General features: G+C 33.3%; 1 protein-coding gene and 1 long non-coding RNA gene across 2 annotated transcripts; one reads left to right on the plus strand and one right to left on the minus strand.

Moving 5' to 3' along the window:
* Nucleotides 1-8,446: 8,446 nt before the first annotated feature.
* Nucleotides 8,447-10,114, plus strand: LOC133880633 (uncharacterized). The gene is made up of 3 exons (XR_009902346.1): nt 8,447-8,701; nt 9,587-9,745; nt 9,830-10,114. It is a non-coding gene; the product is annotated as an uncharacterized LOC133880633 (long non-coding RNA).
* Nucleotides 10,115-10,787: 673 nt separating this feature from the next.
* LOC133880456 (uncharacterized) lies at nt 10,788-12,362 on the minus strand. Its single transcript, XM_062319405.1, has 5 exons — nt 12,142-12,362; nt 11,780-11,813; nt 11,532-11,674; nt 11,353-11,393; nt 10,788-11,058 (listed from the first exon to the last, which is right to left on the minus strand). The coding sequence occupies exons 2-5, from the start codon at nt 11,782-11,784 to the stop codon at nt 10,912-10,914; spliced, it is 336 nt and encodes a 111-aa protein (XP_062175389.1). The 5' UTR covers nt 11,785-11,813; nt 12,142-12,362; the 3' UTR covers nt 10,788-10,911.
* Nucleotides 12,363-20,217: the final 7,855 nt, after the last annotated feature.

A 20,217-nucleotide genomic window follows, 5' to 3' on the forward strand; every position in this document is an offset into this window, starting at 1 on the left:
TTTCCTTCATCTTTAATCCTTGATTTCCCCAGATCTGGTTCATGTGCCATCTCCAGAATTCAGATACTCAAGCACTGATCGGGTGTTTAATAGTGCATGGTTCTAGTTGTTTCCGGCACCTATTGTGATATCTTTTGGCGAATTTTTGAGTTCTCCGACGACTTCTGCAATGTGTCTGGCAATTTTTTTTTTTTAATGGAATATATGGCAAGGGTATTATAGGAATATTTTGATAAAAGTGGCATTTTTAGCACACTTTGGTAGTTTGATGGGTTATTTCAACAGCCTTGAAAATTTAGTGGGTTATTTTAAAATCAATTATTAGTTTAGGGGGCTTTTTTTTTTTTTTTTTTTTTTTTTTTTTTTTTTTTAAAATATTTTTTCCAATAATTATACAAATTGCCATGAGATTTTAGTTTTACCAATCAAAATCTCAATTCGAAGCTGTGAGTCAGATTTAACGTAACGAAGTCTATATCCCAATCGAATAGGAAAGAAAAAAAATGAGTAATGCTATGGATTATTTTTATTATTATTATTTTTTAAAATTAGTGTGTCTAATAATAATTTTAAAAGTTATACCTATTTTAAGAAGAAAACAAAATGATGCCTAACATTACTAAAACAAAAAATCTATATCCCAATCAACCCAAAAGAGCAGGATCCTCCAAAATAGCTCAGAATTCAGCCATACTATAAATACCTATATAATTCATTTTATAAATTTTTTTTATGTGTCTTTTGAGTATGTAAAAATTACATGTTTTTTTAGTGAGAAAAATATAAAAAAGCCTTATAAACTAACAACCGATTTTAAAGCAGAAAAACCCTTGAATTTCTTTAAAATGGTGACAAATCGAATCAAAGCCAGTTTAACGACATCATAAGATGCTGGGGCACTAAAACATGACGTGGGCTCTCATGATCGAAGACGTTTGGGGTCTGAATGGGAAAGATTGTGATACACCAGAAAGTTTGTCCTACAATATTATGCAGGTAGATTGTGATCGAAGGTGTTGTATGGATGCCAAATTTGACATTAGTTCTCTATTATGAGAGATTAATTGGCTATTTAAATAATTCTAAGAAGCTTTAATTGTAACTTTAACAATCATTTTAAATATAACGAAGATGTGATTAACGCTTTTCATATATAAATGCCGTATTAACGAATTCTTTTCGCAATTGGAGCAAAAATATGATATATGGCACAAACAAGCTGCCTACGAAGTCGATCTACACAAGTGATTCTATGAAGTGATCAATAAGATAAATAAAGCTTGTGTGTAAGAGAAAGTATAGTCAACATTGTGGAAGGCTCCTGTATATATGAGAGGACAAGTTAAGATTTTACACATCATTACAACTTGTGTGCCACGCTTGAGAAATGCTACATAGGGGACGTTCATCCGTCCCCTCTCCTCCTTGTAATGTTAAAAAAAGCAAATTCAAAATTAAAAGTATACTTTTCTTTATTTTGTTTTTATTTTTGATTGAATTTGCTTTTTTTAATATTAAAAAGAGGAGAGGGGACAGATGAACGTCCCCTCTATAGCATTTCTCGCCACCTTTTCAGACAAATTGGGAGATTAAAGAAAACGATTAGTGTTCACACCTCAATTACGAGGACTATATGGTCATTCATTAGGCTAGTGAAATGACTAATGAGATAGGTATGGGGATTGACAAACTATTCAATTTTTTTTTTTTTTTTTTTTTTTTTTTTTTTTTTTTTTAAGAATATTTTTTTTTTGAGACAAGTAGAAGTACTACCATCAAGCTATATGAGGCAACTGGTTTACTTCATCATATTTCAAGTTCTTTGGAACTTTACCCATTAGAAGTGGGCCTATGGCCGAATCGGGGGGCCCAATCAGTCCGACTGGTCGGCTAGACTCGCTCGATCACCAGAGTATCGGATACACACTACAAAATCTCATGGCCGAATTGTCTCGGAACATCATTATCTCGGATATGCTAGAAGAACATACCAAAAGCTCATATTCAAGGGATCTCGAGAACATCTTTTTCGGGATCACTTCGAAACGAAATGGATAAAGTATGTTGATCGAGTTGTTTGAAGATTAAAGGCTGGGATTTAAGGGATAAGGTTTAATCTCTTAAATCCATAGCAACCGGTAGAAGGACTCTATCCAAAGTTTTTTTTCCGATAGAGGCTTATCCACAAAGTATGGGATAAGGCACTTGATACATATATGAAATCAGCTTAAAAGAAGTGTCCTACCAAAATGGGAGTTCTTGGAAGATAAGCTTGCAATCTAGGGATCAGACTGCAAATAGAATTATATTAGAGCACTCCAGTAAATTCATAATTGTGTGCCAATAAATAGACTGCTACCTAGATATAAAATTACGGTCTAATCTCTGACTTTACTCTGCTCTCAATATTAACGTAGGATGAAGACCAACAAGAACAATAGATATGGTAGGATTTTCGAGAAATCCTAGACTTCCTTGGTTGAGGCGAAACTCACAAATACAAGATTTGATAATTTTACTCTTCAATGATTTCATTCATAGCAATGCAGCTTATTTAAAGACATATAATAGAGTTCTACCTTACTAAGACTACCCACCTGTACATTGTGATAAAGACTAACAAGAGCCTAACAAGTAGAAAGAGATAAAGATAACATAGTTGCTAATCTGGTATCCTACGATAAGCTACTAACAACAAAATATCAAATAAAATTCAATTACCCCCAACAGATAAACACATAACACTAACACTTAGAATTCAAATACCCCAAACAGATAAACATAACACTAACTACTGCATTACAAGCAACCCAACGTGACCCAACTTCTAAGAACGTAACAGTACATGTACTATATATGCCAATTTATGGACAAGCCACGAGCACCTCACTTGGATGCAGCACACAGAGTATTGCAGTACCTCAAGAATCCTTTTTGTTACACGATTTTTTGTTAATATAGACAAATGTAAGATCTATGGAGCAATTAGTTACAAATACATTTTGTGCTACAACCTTTCCTATATATATGAGAGAAAATGATCCCACGATTACTAACCAATCTCACCTGGGATCTAAAGATCCATGATTTCCATTTGTTGTGAAATCAGTACTAATTAATTGGTTGAAGCTGCCAAAAAAAAAAAAAAAAAAACAGAGGATTTGAGAAGACTTGGAAACTTAATTCCAAGCAGAGAGATGTATTCCTTAGATACTGATTCTCAGAGTTTTTTCGTAGGATAAGTTTCAATGTAATTAGAGTAATGTTTACTGTACAATATGTAAATACCAAGGAATTAAATAGGAAATTTAGCAATTAAATAAATCACGTTTATATAATAAGATATGAAATTAGTCTTATATTTTTAGTTATTATATTTATGTAATTGAAATAAAAGTGTCTAATATAAAATAATAGAAATTGGAGTAATAATTATATCCTAGATAATGATATTTATGTTATGAAAATAAAATACAACGGAGTTAAAATAGATAATTATTATAGTAGGTCCTAATTGAATAAATAATTAATCACATTGGTAAATGTGTAATTTAAATAAATGTGGAGCCAAATGTTAGTTGTGAAAAGATAGGATTTTAATATAATGGGGGTCCTGATGTTATTAATAAAATTTGAGGGTTTTTAAAATAAGGAAATCTCTCCCTGCCACGTGTCAACATCCGGTTGGCTGAGGAAATCTTCTCTCAACCACACACACTCACACATGTGTCCTTCTCTCCCCCATTCTTCGTTCTTTTCTTTTCTTCTTTTCTTTCTTCTCCCCTGATTCGTACACAGCTCCTCTCCCTTTTTCTTTTCCACTCCCTTTTTCTTTTCTCTCCTTTCTTTAATTTTGAAGTTAATTTATATAGGTCCTTTGTTATACAACCAACTATGGATAGAAGTTAAAATTAGGGTTGTATGATATTGGTAAGACCATGTGAGATGAGGACTTAAATGAAATAAATAGATTCACATAAATTACAATAAGAGTTATTAAATTAATATGTTAAATAAGATTAAGGTCTTATAGTCTAATCACCTAAGTATTTGTATATATAATAAAAAGGGGTAAAGTATTAAGTGTAACGGTTAAGACTAGAAGAACAAGAGTTGTAAATTATCTAAATAATCTTAAGTCAATAAGTGATGGAAATACATAAATAGGCCTTGGATTCATTTAGTAATATAATTAGATAATTAGTGTGCTTGTCTATGTATTATAAAATACCTAAACGTGTTATGAGGCTATGTTTAGCTTAATAAGCATTGTATATATATATATATATATATATATATATATGTATGTATGTATGTATGTATTTGAGTTAAGTATATATGGTTAACTTAGTAAATAAGTAACAAGCCATAAATGGTTAAATGACAATAAGATGTAATAATAATAAATAAATAAGATAAGATACAAACCTAAACCTAAATGTTAACCTAATAATAGTTTAGGATGCTTAGCTAGTCTTAAAAGCGGGTTACGCGACGTGTGAGCAAACATAAAGCTTATGTGTCATAGAGTATAAGTTCAATAACATGGTCTAATATTACCAATGTTTGCAGGATCGTGTCCGGATTGGAGACTTTAATTGGTTCTCCAACGTAGAGTTCGTGTAAGTAGAATTCAAGGAAATATTTGAGTCAATAGTCCAATGTAACCAAGGTGAGTATTCTACTCACTGAGAAAAGATACTTTTTACGTATTTTATAGAAATGTAAATGATATATGATTGTTTTTACTAAACTGAGGATATGTTAAAATATATGTTTTGGATGATTTGAGTAGTTTCGGGTATGTTGAAATAATGCCAATGATGTTATATCAAATTGTAATGTGGGTGAAGTATGACTTGAATTATGTTTTAAATGTTTGACTGCTTGCTGCGGTTGAAAATTTAGATTTATGTATTTGATGTCTGCTACAGTTGGAGATTTAAGTTATGTAAATTGTTTAAGAAATGATATGTTGAACTGTTTATGTTTTATAAAGAAAACATGTGTTAAAGACATGATTCGTAAAATGAAATGTATATTGTTTTAAGTATGAAGCATAAGCATGTGACATATGACATGCATATGAAAATTGGGGACCTAAGCCCGGCACGTAATGAAACATCGAAGACCTAAGCCTGACACGAAAATGAAACACTAGGGGACCTAAGCCCAGAATTGGGGACCTAAGCCCAGAACCAAGGACCTAAGCCCAGAATTGGGGACCTAAGCCCAGAACCAAGGACCTAAGCCCGTCACGCAAACAAAATATTGGGGACCTAAGTCCGACACGAAAACAAAACACTGGGGATCTAAGCCCAAAATCGGGGAGCTAAGCCCGGCACGCAAACAAAACCTTGGGGACCTAAGCCCATAACGCATGAGTATGTATAACATTGTTTTTATGATTGTAACGTTTTTATACTATGAATAGTTTTGCTAGATGTATTAGTATGCATAAAAGTCTTAATGGGAAAGAACTTATGTATATTTCTATCGGATAGTTGCATGATTTAAATGTCATTTTCCAGCTTACGGTCTATGTGCATGTGAACGCCCTTTTGTGTATATAAGTCTAAGCCACTAAATCAAAAGTATTTATAGTATGTGAGAATGTATGTAGTTGTTCTCAACAGCGGAACTTCTATGTATAATCTCAGCTGCATAGTATGCTTTAAGTGTTTTCTATTAGTCGGTGTTTGCTATATTAGTTATGAGGGTTTTCAAACAAAAGTTTATAAAGTTGGTAGCTGTTATAGTTTACGCAAGACTAAAAAAAAAAAGTTGGTTCTTTGCAAAAACTCAGTCAGTTTAATACCACTGAGGTCTCAGTATGTTTCATGCTGAGACAGTGAACTCACTCTTTCACCTATACGGATGTGGCGAACCCTCACAACCGTATAGATGAGGTTTCTTGGTTGCAGGTATCGCAAATGTAATGGGTGACCAATTTGCTTAGCGTGTGGATGCCACGATTGGAGCACATTGCTACAGTCATAAGTCACAGACTTATGGGTAGTCTGCAATTTGGCCTGGGTATTTTGATGTGGCTCGTGTCCTGCGTGACACATGTATTGTTGAGCCTGTATTTTAGTATGTATTTATAGTAATATGTTTTATAAGTTTTAAACAGATAGATGTCAAATGGCTCTTCGTTGTAATTAATTTGTGATAGATGTATAAGTTGTGGTTTCCACTATTCAAGTTTATGTTTTTCACTGCATAGTTAAATAGACGTTACTCTGATTATTAGGTGCATGTTATGGGGCATGTGCCATATGTTGGGCTAAGCGACATATAGTTGTGCCACTGTGAAAATCTGTTTATATTTTAAGAGATTAATGTTTATGCAAATGATTTATTGTAAAAAAAAAAAAGGTTCGTCACACAACAAATATACACACTTTGTACAACAAAGTTGACGTATCCAGCATTTTTAATTTTTTTTTTTAAATGTAAGTGTGTATATTTGTTGTACAACAAACATTACCCATGTAAGTAATCCTAAACAACTAAGGTGCGAAAGAAAGAAATAAGAATACAATAAGAGAGGAAGGAAAGAAACAGCAAAGAAAATATATCCGTTGCTTGATACAGAGTATATTTAGTGTGATCGATCTGGGTGAGTCGGTTATTGTGTCAATCACTTATGCATGATTATCGGGACTTGATTAATGGCAAGTTGATGAAGGCATGCAAGCACAATGAGCTTCTTCTTTTCTTTTTCTTTTTCTTTCTTTCCTTTTTTTTTTTTTTTTTTTTTTTTTTTTTTTTAAATTTTTAAATTTTTTAAATTTTAAATTTTAAATTTTTTCACTCTACTTAATAAGCAAGTTGACTAATTGAATGAAAAGAGAGGTAGAGTTCAAGTGGACATGTTTTCGGTAGTGCATTTAATACATCTGATCGATAGTCAACGGCATCAAGCCATGATCGAAGACAACAAACATATATGTTTAAATTTTAATTCTTAGAATCTGTGTGGTTGGAACCAAGTGCTCATGTCCAACCTTTCTACTTTGATATAGTAGAACACGTAAAGAGCGGCAATAAAACTAATAATAAAGGCACGGAGCTGACACAGAGGAAGACAACTACCAACTTCACCAAAGCAATGACATCATGGTTTTTTTTTTTTTTTCACCCCCTGCTCAATATCCCAGTTGGAGTAATGATCGAGAAGAAATGTATGCTCCATTTGTTTTGGCGTAAATGTTTTTTGAAAAATATTTTTGATATTTTTTGGTATTTAGTTGGAATGAAAATAAAGGTCAACGAAAATAATTTTAAGTAAAATCCTCTTTAATTTTTGGAAAACGTTTTACGTGAAAATCGTAAATCGTTTTCCGGATTTAAACTTTTCGTTCTTACACACATGTTTGTGAAAATTCACCACTGCCGAACATTGGAGTTTGTTGGTAACCCGAATATACTGTCGAAGGTCCTGAATTTTGGTATTCGATTGACGGATTCCAGTGATGATCGATTCCTGGAATTCGGCCGAAATCTTGCCAGTACTGGAACCCAGTGACGTCCAATTGTTGTTGCCGGATTTCAACTGTATTAGGCTAGATTCTGGCCGTACTGGTCAGATAAATGGTCGGAATTTGGTTCGTCGGAATCTGGTGACAGCGACCGAACATTGTTGGATTCCAACGACGATTGCCAGATTCTGTTTTTCACCTCTGGTAATTTTTTCATACGAGCCAAACGTCGGAAAATAATTTCGGAGTTTGAAAGATGATTTCGTTGAAAATATTTTAATACGGAAAACATTTTATATTGAAACAAACGAAGCAGTAGAGTTAAAGTGAACTTGTTTCATGTAATTAGGACTGACAATTTTTGATATGATCTGCAAATTCAACACTAAATTAATAGACTTAGATTGAAGGGTCTGACTGGTCGTTTAATTAAATTGATCGAATTAAAATTGTTATATAGTTTTATCATAGTCATATTTCAACACAATTCAAACTCAACATATAAATAAGAATTTCTACTCCTACATGTAATCCAATACAACCAAGCCAAGGCCCTTGGGGCCGGCCAACTATGCTAGTACCAATATCATAATTATAACGTTGTCAAGTCTTCGGCCTGCCCATTTGCCCATTTAAGATCCTACTTACATAAGGGTAAAGGTCGTTGGCTTTCCAGCTGTCAAAATTTCAGCTGCCCATTTAACAAACATTTTTCAACCCAGCGTATGTTACAAGAGCAAAACAAACCCAAGGTTGGGACCAACCAAAGGGCCTGTGCCAAGTCAAGAGCCATGGGTTTGGACCAACTGACCCAAGCTAAGGCTGAACCACCGAAAGCCAAAGCTTCTCTTGGTAGACCCAAAAAAAGCAAGAAGAAGATCAATGCACAGTGAGAAAGAGTGCAAGAAAATTGGTCATAACGAGTAATGCTACGGATCGAGTAGCATTTTGTGCGCATTTTGTGCGCACTTTCAGTGGTTAACCCAACTCGGGTTAACTCCTTTTATTAAAAAAAAAAAAAAAATACAAAAAAGAAAGAAACAAAAGACGCTCACCGTGTTTCATTTTTATTTTCCCTTTTCACTCTCTCCCCCGAAATTTTTTTCCCTCCACTTTCTCCCACCACCACTGTTGAGCTCCGGCCACCACCGTTCAGCTCCGGCCACCACGAAGCAGTGCCGACGCCCACCCGACGCCCACCCAACGCCCACCATCTGGTAAATCTCCTTGTTTGTCTTTTAGATCTTTTTTTTTTTTCTTGCTATTTTCCCCCCTTAAGAGCCTCTGGTTTGTTATATTTGTTTATTTATTTTTTTCTGCTATATGTTGTTGTAAGAACCTTTGATTACTTAGATCTATTTTTCTTTTTGGTTCATTTTTTTACGGAGAGAATGCTACTCCATAGTATTACTCCGAAGTTTCCTAGTCGTTCTTTTGGTTTTGGTCCTTCAAAATTTTCCTGCAAAGATTTCTTTTTGTTTCTTGAGAAAGTTTCTGTTCTTGAATTTTATCAGCTACTTGAACTGCAGCTTGTCTGATATAAACTAAGAATGCCTTTTTTTTTTCCTTGCTTCTTGTCAAATTGATATTTTGTAGTATGAAATTAAGAGGACTGGTGCGTTTTGTGATCTAGGGTTTTGGGTAATTATTATTAATTTTTTGGTACTCTCTAAATCCATTGTGTGGGTTCGGTAGTAGCATTATTTTTTCTTTAGTCAGCAGTAAAAAAATTGAAATCATATTTGTTGGGCTATTTTCTGTATTTGTTTTCCGTCTACTGAATTTCTAGAATTGGATTTTGTATTTGGTTCATTTTTGTATTCGTATTTAAATGAATCAGATGTGTTTATTCTAATTGTGTATCTAATCAACCATTTTACCTTGGATTTATTGTTTATCATGATTTTTTATTTTTCATTTGGGTTGATTAAAGTATTCTAATTTTGCCTTGGATTTATTGTTTATTATTTAGTCAGTTGCTTTGCATTCCTAATGCTGCTTTTGTTCACTATATTTTTTTGTGCATAATACACTTTTGTTTCACCTTGTGGTTTTGTTTAGGTTAGCATCTAATTTTAAATTTTTCTTGTAATAACTCTTAGATGGACTTGGAGAATGAGTACGATGATGATAATTTGCTTCCACATATTACGGTTGATGATGATCCGTGTCCCCAAGTTGTTCCTCAAAATGGTTTGTTAGGCTCTTCCTCTCTCATTAGTGCAACATTTGTTGGAACTCAGGATAGTACAACTACAAAGGTATTTAAAAAGAAAAAGAAAAAAATCTTAATGAGATTTAAAAGTTGGCTTGTATTATCTAAAATCTTGCTCACAATTTTGCAGGATATATGGCCACGTGAGCTATTGGAAGGGTAGATGGAACAAGTGGAATGGAAGGAATGAAAGTTACAATGTATTTTATTGTTTTGAAATTTTTTTGTGTTGTATAGACAAGTGAATATGTAGATTTTCATATATAATAGTAGCTTGTCCCTTTTTGTTGTTGCAACTAGTAGATTTTCAAGGTGTTGCAACTATTTGAACAAGTTGATCCATGTACTTTGTTGTGATGTTGAATATTGTGATATGAAGAATATTATCTATTAAGTTGCCAAATGTTCCACCTTTGGAGTTCCTGTAGTTGTATTTTAGGTTTCAATGGCATTTTCGAACATTGTCCATGCAAAATTAGCAATAAAGCCAAAAGTTGCAATGCAATAGGATCTTAATTTTCAAGGGCTAATATAGAAAGCAAATAATTTTTTTCACTTTTGGTAAAGACCGTGAGATACTAGTATGAAGAATAAGCACATCCCAAGACACTATAAAAGGCCTTGAGAGAGGCTTATTAAATCATTTTATTCTAGAAAACGCATGACTAAGGTTCAAAAGGTATATTTTTGTCATTCTTTTATTCTTCCATTTGGTGAATTTCTGAGCTAAACCCATTGAGTCTCTTTTGCTCCTTATTGCAGAGAATTGAGGAGAAAATGGCAGTATGGCCCTGGAAAGGGCTGAGAGGCATATAAAAACATCCATGTAACCAGCCCCAATTAATTAGGATTAAGGCAATTCAACTTCCAATATGATCAGCCCTTCACCCACCCTCGGTAATTCAAATACAGAAAATTAATGAGAATCAACCAATGCATGGTTCATTGACCATCTTTTTGAACTGCTTCTCCAACTCAAAAAAGGAACAAAAAGCTGAGAAATTGCCAAAATTTTGGGCGTTTCACTTAAGAAAAAGTATATTGAAAGAAATAGTTCACTTTAGACTCCAAGTTTAACAATTCATGCAAATCTCAATTTTACACAATTCAGATTATCGGGATTGTCAATTTTCAATCCAAACAACACAAATATAAATACAAATGAGTGTATATTAAGTTTTGAGAAAACAGGCAAATTGGGGATAATACGATTTAATGCTCTTCGCAAATTTCTACATTATCAGCAATTTCATCCAGCTTATCATGGCTGCCATCTGTTTCTTCGCTCGGCTCCTCAACATTTTCCTCTATAACTCTGCCTTGTAGTGATTCAATCAACTCCATGAGCTCTCTGTTAACCTGTGACAGAAAGTCTGAATATCATCAATAAGATTATGTAACTCCTTACAATTTTGACCTAAAATTCCAACAAAAAGCGATGGTCATAAAGTGTGAGCTGATCACTACTAATGCTTAAACAGTACAACAAAATAGGAAAAAACATAATTTTCATGCAAAAGAAAAAAAATGATTTCATCTATTAATTGTCTATTGATAAACAAGTTTTAGAACAAACAACTTTACTCAATTACTATGAATACAATCAACTCAAAAGTTATGAGCACAAGGAGTAGTAAGTGGGAAAGACATCACCTTCCGACAGATATGACAGCTAAACTCATGGCAGCCAAACTCTGCATAGTCAATTACACAACCACATTTTCTTTGTAAACAGGACATTATAGTGGGTTAAAATAAGATCATAATGATTGCATCAAAAAATAAGTGAGGAAAATGCAGCTAGTAAATGTGAATTAGACAAGAATATAAACCTTTTAGAAGTTTCTTTTTTACGGACATATTTTTTGCTTGCCGTTTCGGCTTCCTTGTTATCTTCCCATCCTCAATCTCTATCATCAACCTATTTTCTGCTAGGTGGTGGACATTTATTCCACATCTAGCAACTATTTTCATCCTGAGAATCAAAATGGAACATTTTAGGACATTTGAAAATCAACAGCTCGCCGCTTAGCAAAACACCGTAAGATCCCAACAGCAAAGTAAAAGAACAGTAGCTTACATCATAGTCCTAGGATGGATGTCGCCAGCCGAAACTAAAAGAAAAGCCAAAACAAGTTACCCCCACCACCCATCCCAAAAGCGTAAAACAAAAACCATATAGGACTGTATTTCCTACCCAAGAGACGCAGAACCCAAAACCAAAAGCAAACAAGGATTAACAACCACAGAAGAACACAGATAATGATGGAATACCTAGAACAAAAATACAGTGAAAAGCAATCCAAATAGACAGTAAAGGCAGAAACTTTACTGAGAAACAAACAGAAAAACTCTGCGGGAAAATTTCGAAAGACCCAAAACCAAAAGAAACAGAAATTGCACAAAACAAACAGACCTAAAAGACCAAACAAGGAGATTTACCGGATGGTGGGCGTCAGCACTGCTTCGTGGTGGCTGGAGCTGAACGGTGGTGGTGGGAGAGGGTGGAAAAAAAAAACAGATCTAAAAGACAAACAGGGAGATTTACCAGATGGTGGGCGTTGGTTGGGCGTCGGCACTGCTTCGTGGTGGCTGGAGCTGAACAGTGGTGGTGGGAGAAAGCGGAGGGAAAAAAATTTGGGGGGAGAGAGTGAAGAGGGAAAATAAAATGAAACACGGTGGGCGTCTTTTGTTGCTTTCTTTTTTGTATTTTTTTTTAATAAAAGGAGTTAACCCGAGTTGGGTTAACCACTGAAAGTGCGCACAAAATGCGCACAAAATGCTACTCCGTAGCATTACCCATAACAACAGCCCTATGAAGAAGAGGCAAGATGAAGTAAGAGAAAGCAAGAGATCTTGGTACAGAGAAACATGCAGCTATTGAATGGAGTGTTGATATCGTAAGTTGTTTAATTTGGTTTCTATTATATTTTATTTTGATTGTGATATTAATTATTACCCTTTTCTTTTATTTGTTTGTTTTTAAAGTGGGTGAGTCCTCAAATGCTGCCACAATGGTCCAATGACTCCGATCATAATAGTTGGAGAGTTCCTCAACTACTGCCACAACATTCAAGTCCCAAGAATTGAGGGGGTTAACAATTGTTGCCTAATTGGTCCAATCACAACAAAGTGCATCAAGTAAGAGAACAAAGAGACTAAGGGGGAGGTTCAAGTGTAAGTATTTAGTTCTGTTTAGTTAGAATATATTATATTATTCTATGTTTATTGTCTTTCCTATTAGAGTTTATTTCCTACCTTATATAGTATAGGGTTTCTTGTCCACTACTCATAGCCCCTCTATAAATAGAGGTCTCGTATAATACAATATGAACAAAGACTCAATATCATTATTCTCTTTCACTCTTTCTCTCTTCTATATATTTCTCTAATATATGTCACATGGTATCAAAGCTATTTAACGAGTTCAAATTAATACTGTATTTTGTGTACGTTGGTTTTGAGCTTACTCAATATGGTTTGTGTATACTTCAATGCTCATCATACTTGTGGATATATCAACCAGAATTATAGGAGGGCCAAGAGAAGAACCAAAGGGAGGTTCTAGTGTAAGTGCTTATTACAATTGTATGTCCCTAGAATAGAAACCTGCAGGACCAGGGCTTCTAGAAAGTTGAGGGATATATATTGTCCAAGCTATCAAAGTTCCCAACATTAGAGGGAAGTTATTTATTGACCTTAATGGAAACCTGTTGATCCACGGCAAATACCGAGAGCTAGTCCAGCTTGTTCTTGGGGTCCTTCGAGCAGTGGGGGAGTAACCTTTAGGGTTGACCCATCCACCAGAGTATGACATAGGGAGAGCCAAAGAGGCTGCAACAAATGAATCCATTCCACCTAGTTTTGAAGGTGTTGTTAGGAATAAAAAGGGCAAAGGAAATGCCCTTGCAAACAGTGGTGATCATCGATGTCACTGACGTTGGCAAGAAGGATGCAGGGAAATCAAAGAACACAAAACGCAAGCCAAAGTGGAAACATGGATTTTTTTTAACGCATTACTCTTTATGCAATAGCATGTACCTTATGTAATTTGAATCCCATTGTGAATAATATAAAGTAATGTTATGACTACAATTAAATAAATTTCAAACGATGTAGAACAATAGAACCTGATTTCAATCAATTATCTTAGCTTCACTTTATAATAGGATTATCTAACACGCTCAATTCGCACAACGAAAGAAAAATTTCCATAATAATTAGTTATCATTCATCATATATGGAAATCCAATAATTCATGAAAGGTGATCCTGTTTTGCACAATGCAGACAATTGAAATTTATGCATTTTGAGGACTTTTCAAATTCTTCTCAACAGTCAATTTAGAGTGGCGTTCAAGCACATTGAAGACAACGACTCTCTTTTATAAATGTCAAAATGGGAAAGTAAACAAGTGGACATTCCAATATGTAATTTATATATGTTGAAAAATTTATGACGTTGGGAGCCTTAAATTTTATAGAAGGTTCATTCTTTTTGAATGTGAATTGTACACATCAAAAGAAATGGAATGATTACATTTTTAGAGTTGATAAATTCTCATTTTCACGTCTAGAAATTTTATTAGGCCCTAATATTATGGAATTATTATTTTTAATTCCATAATTGAATTCCTTCATTAGAAATTATTTATCAATTTTACACCATATTAGAGTTTCTATTTATTTATTTTTTGGAAAGAATCTTTATTGTAGAATTTTTAAAGACTATTTATTAACTTTTTATCATATTAGAACCTTGAATTTTTTTTTTTTTTTTTTTTTTAAGAAAAACATTTATTATATAATTATTAATAGGAGGCATTAGGCGATGGCCTAAATCTTCTAAGGTTTAAGCTGGCACTGAACAATGCTCATGATCTTGACACCTCACCTATGCATGGTTCTACCCCAGGGTTACTCTTTTCTACCTCCTAGATTAATTATGCTATAATCTCCCCTATTTTACGAAACTTAATCACATGCCACCCACGAGCATGAGACTTCTTGCTTCACCTCCTATTTTAGGATTTGGTTGTCTAGTTTTTTGGAGGGCTAATGCTTGGGAGAAGCATTCTTTCCAGAATTCATTTGAAAAAAAATGCTTTTTCATGGCGTACTTGGAAGCACATAATAATTACAAGTATGCCATGAAGAATTTTTTTTTTTTTTTTTTTTTTTTTTTTTTTTTTTTTTTTTTAAAGTACAAGTAAAAGTTACTACATAGGCAAAAGTAATTAGGAGTTGTGTCTTGTGATGATAATGTATCATATCTCAATTCTTTGAAGCTTATTGCAGAAAAGATATGATCTTTTGCTACCCCAAGACATAACTTCTGACTATCTTGCCCATGTGGCAAGGTGATCACCTTGTTAGCTTTTGGATTTTTTTTTTTATTTTTTTTTGGTTAAAAAAAAAAAATTGTCATGTAGTCAAAGATGAACAAGAATTGTGTCATGTGTTAGAAATAATCAACATATTATTTAATCTAACATGCGCAGCGGAAAACGAATAAACAGAATTCAGGCTTACCTCTAGCCATGTTTGCTCAAGCGTCTCCACGATCCATCTGAAGAACAAGAAAGATTATTTGAGGGATTTTCTAACCTATGCCTATTGCTTGATGGCTGTACTGATGGTGTACACAGACACTTTATTTATAGGCTAGGTTAGGGACCCTCAAAATGGTAAACACCGTATTTGTTTCCTTCCATCAAGGAAACAATATCGTTAATTGATTTTAAAATCAATTAACCGATTCCATATTTACGATAATCTAAATTAATAGAAATAACCATAATACCGATTCCATATTTACGGTAATCTAAATTAATGGAAATATCCATAATGCCGTATATGTTTATTGAAAAAATAATAAACATAGTAAATACCGTAAATGTGATATAAAGGCCACAACCAAAAAGGAATAATATATTACATTCTCCCACTTGAACTTTATAACACATGACCATATGGTATTAGGTTCTTTAGTTTTGGCCAATCTTTTATGGAATCCTCCAACTCAGTTAAGAAATGTTTCACACGAATCATGGCGGTAAAACCATTATAAAATTAGGTCGTCCCTTCCATGTATCACGATGTAAAACACTCCTTACATGAGTACCTTATGGATAATCAAGCTTTATGAATGAACTTCCTATAAGTCATTCGGGTCCAACTTTATTTATCCTCATGGATAAAATAACAAATGTGCACAAAAAATCTTTATTACAATAACTTTATGTCTATAGACCAAAAAGAGACAAACCAAGCGAAAATGAATTAATGAGTCTCATATATTCCGCATGACTTTATTCTTTCTTTACAGGTAAACTTTAAGTCATGGGATCCGCAATCATTAATTCAGTACTTATATGCTCAATAGACCCTTTATGTCTCTTAATGTTATCTCTCGTACTGAGATACTTAATGTCGATTTACTTCTACTTCTACTCTTTATTCTTATAAAAGAAGATTATAGTAGAATTACCGCAGAGTATCTTTATGGTCTAACTGTAAAATCGACAAGATTGAGACTTTCAACAAATGTCTCAACCATCATGCCTGTGTACCAAATTCATAGCACGCTAGACTTTTAGCTTTCTTGGTAGACGTAGCAACTATAGTCTGCAAACTGCATCTCTAGGATCTATCCTTCAATAAAAAGATATATACCTTAGAGTAGACTTTCTACTATCTACACAATCAGCAAACTCAAATCTAAACAACTAACCACCTTCAAATGGAAAGTGTATCCTTAGGTTAAGTTGTTCTTCTTGGTTCCTTGCATATACCGCAAGGCTTTATTTGCAGCACTTTATTGACTCAATATACTTATTGTCAGTCATATGGTTATGTATAATGCAGACGCTTAAAACTTTTTATCTGCCCTTATTCCAATACCTTTTGGGACATTAATCTGTATTTAATTAGTCCCTCTTAATTGCTACTGAAGGTGTAAATCCTTCATTCTAAATTTTTTCCAAAACTTTTTTCAATGTAGGCCTTCCGAGACAATGTTAATATTCTTTATGTCTCTGTGAATCTCTATGTCAAAAGACATAAGAGGTTTCACTCAAATCCTTCATTTCAAAGTTTTGTGAACTTTATGTAGCAAACCTAAATCACCACTTGCAAATATAGGACTAGAAAGATTACTGTACTCCCACTGACCTTAAGGTATATATACTAATCAACAAGGTTTTCTATAAACAATAACCTTGTAAAAAGTATCTTACCATTGAGAGATCTATCACAGCCCATAAATAGAATTCTTTAATTTGCAAGCTTTCTGACTGTTATTTATAAAACCTTTTGATTGTTTCATGTAAACCTCGTCCTTAAGATCCCTATTCAGAAAAGTTGTTTTCGCATCCACTTGATGTAGCTCTGGATCAAAAATAAGCTACTAATGCTATGATCATCTTGATGAACCATCCTTAGACACTGGAGAGAATGTTTCACGATAATCAATGCCTTCCTTATGAGTAAAACCATTGGCTACAAGTCTAGCTCGACCCTTCAGCCATGGACTTAACTCTCACTTCATGGCACTGAATCTCAATGAGGAGTTTTCTCCATTCATAGCATGTGAAAACAAATTTGGATCATCTTTATGTCCAACGTCAACATCAGACTCTGGGAGATATACAACATAATCACTAAGAATTGTTAATCTACTTATTCTATAGGATTTTTCTTAATTCTACTTCCTCTGCATTTTGCAATGGGAGAATAGATTTTGAACCTATTCTGTATGAGTTGGTTGTTCTAGAAGTGATTGTGGCTCAGGATAATCAATCTGATTTTCCTGAATACAATCAATCATCCTCTATGAGGAGGAGATTTGGCCAACTCTAGTGCTTCCTCAAATTCCAATTTATGTGAATGAGCACTCCCACTAGGTTCCGTATCCTCTAGAAATTTTACAATCAACAACTCTAGGCTTAAATGAAGGATAATAAAACATTAAAACCCTTTAAAGTTTACTAGATAGCTTATAAAAGATCCGCTGATTGTCCTTGAATCTAATTTCCTTAGGCGAGGATTATAAATCCTCTCTTTAGCAAGGCAACCCCATATGTGTAAATAATTTAAACTAAGCTTCCATCTATTTCATACTTTAAAAGGTGTCTTATGGACAACCTTAGATGGAATACTGTTTAACATATACACAATGGTCTTCAAAGCTTTACTCTATAAGGGTAATAGCAGATTAGTATTACTAATCATTTCCCTTTGTGTGTACCTACCTTAATACTCTATGCCTATATTAGATCTTATGATCTTCATATTGTTTCTCTTATTCTTCCTTATAGATATTGAAAGCATTCAATACCCCAACTTTAATATTTAGAAGATAGACATACATAAACTTTATATGGTCATCACTGAAAGAGATAAAAATATCTCTGACCATTTAGGCAATGAGTATGGAAAGGTTAACATATTTCAATGTACATGATCTCAAGAATTTTAAAAGGCTCTCTTTGGCACCTCTAATGGTCTTGTTGGTATGCTTTCCCTTATGCAATCCACACAAGTACCAAAGTCAGTAAATCACCGACTTTTATTTTCTGTATGGAGATATATTTCAATCTCCAAAGCCATAACAAGAGCATTTTTAAATTCTTAAAGACTCTACTTTACGTCAACATCACTATGTAGAAATAAACAAATAATTTTGTTTCAAAAATTGGGACGTAGGTCAATTTTAAATAGACTTTAAATAAACCCCAACCAATATTCCACCAAAAAATAAGAAAAATTTCAAGTTTAAAATAAAATTGAAATTTTTAATAAGCCAAACTAGAAAATAGATTTCAAAAAGATTATGGAATATAAATCATTTTTTGAGGTCAAAATTATAACTGAATTTTAAAATTAACCTATAGATCCCAACAAGCTCAAATTATAAACACGTGTTATCCATTTTAAAAAGGACTCTGCATTTGTGTTGACAATGTGGATTGTTAAACCATAATCAATCCACAATATATTTGATTGAGTCACTAAAAGAGATTCACGACATACTAGATATGGAGATTATCTTTATTTTAAGTCATTTCTTATACTTCATGCAATCTTTCTTTATATGCCCTTAATTTTTCTTATTTCATGAGAAATATGTATCTTGATTGCCATAATACTTTATTGGCACCTTATTCTCATGCTTTAAGTGTTGGACATGATTGCATTTATTGGTCCTTCCTTTGACATGAATAATCATGTGAACACTTTATAAATTCTCTCATATCCTTGAACACACATGGTTAGAAGTTTATTTACTAACCATTTATCCTTACGTGTGTTACAAGATAAAATTCTACACTTAGAAGAGAGAATTCAAAAAATTGAAATAGACCAACAATGACTCAAAAATCTCAATCTTTAGGGACTTAAACTAATCTATAATATCCTTCATTCCCATAATGGGATTATAAACACTTCAGAAACTGTAAAAGGTTTGTCTTTAAAGCTTTTTCTATTAGAGTGCTGGCCAAGTTTTGTTTGAACTTACTAAATGTTCATAAACAATCTTTATAAAACTTTGGCTCTAAAACATTCAGGAATAAATCCCTGATGACTTTAGTGACATGAGATTTCATGAACATCTAACTTAAGTGATTAAATCACTCCCACCGTTCATGCTTAATAATCTCACGTGGCGTACTTAATTCCGCGGGAGTAGGTGGTTTGTCCACACGGAGTACCAAAATTTTTAACACCCCAAATGAAAAAGCATATCAATCATTTTTCCAGTCAGAAAAATATTATCATAATGTATTGGAATATAAAACCACCAAAAGGTAGAGTAACAGGAATAGCTGCAATAACTCAAAATTAAAATAAATACTTTAATGCTATGAAGTAACTTTATTTTAAATTAGCCAATGCCAATTTAAATAGTAAATTTCAACCTACCTTTGGGCAAAGGTTGCATCACACATGAAATTTACTCTTTATTGATAAGACTAATAAATTTAAATATTAATAAATAAAATTCTTCGTACCTTTGGGCAACCGAAAGAAATTTTACTTTTAATACTAAATTTGTTATCTCATTTTAATTAAGTCATAAAAATAAAAACTTCCCTTTGGGGATAGGTAATTAAATTTATGAGTTAATTACAATACGATGTTAATTTTTCTATATGAAGTTCATGTGTACGATCCTTATGCAATTATTACAAAATTAGGATGCTTTGGCTCTCCCAAAATCATAATAATCACGCTGTAATTCATGAACATCTAATAAATCTTTATGAGGTTCATGCGTGTGATCCTGATGTAATTATCATACAAAAATGGGATGCTTTGGCTCTCCCATAATTATTATGATAATTACGTGTGTGTAATCTTGATGCAATTGTCATTCAAAATTGGGATACTGTGGCTCTCCCAAAATTATCATGATAATTGCTACTTCATTAACATCTAACAACTTTATAGATGCCCCCTTAATGGCCTTAGGAATATAACAAACTAATACTTAAATGGGGTAAACAGCATTTTCCAA

Source organism: Alnus glutinosa, chromosome 10 (genome assembly GCF_958979055.1).
Source record: "Alnus glutinosa chromosome 10, dhAlnGlut1.1, whole genome shotgun sequence".
NCBI lineage: Eukaryota > Viridiplantae > Streptophyta > Magnoliopsida > Fagales > Betulaceae > Alnus > Alnus glutinosa.

Excerpts from the sequence above, each read along its gene's own strand:
- LOC133880456 (XM_062319405.1), bottom strand. Across the intron at positions 11,394-11,531 it reads AAAAAAGAAACTTCTAAAAG|AGTTTGGCTGCCATGAGTTT; the intron begins GTTTATATTCTT and ends TTGACTATGCAG. Across the intron at positions 11,059-11,352 it reads GCTGTCATATCTGTCGGAAG|GTTAACAGAGAGCTCATGGA; the intron begins GTGATGTCTTTC and ends TTTCTGTCACAG.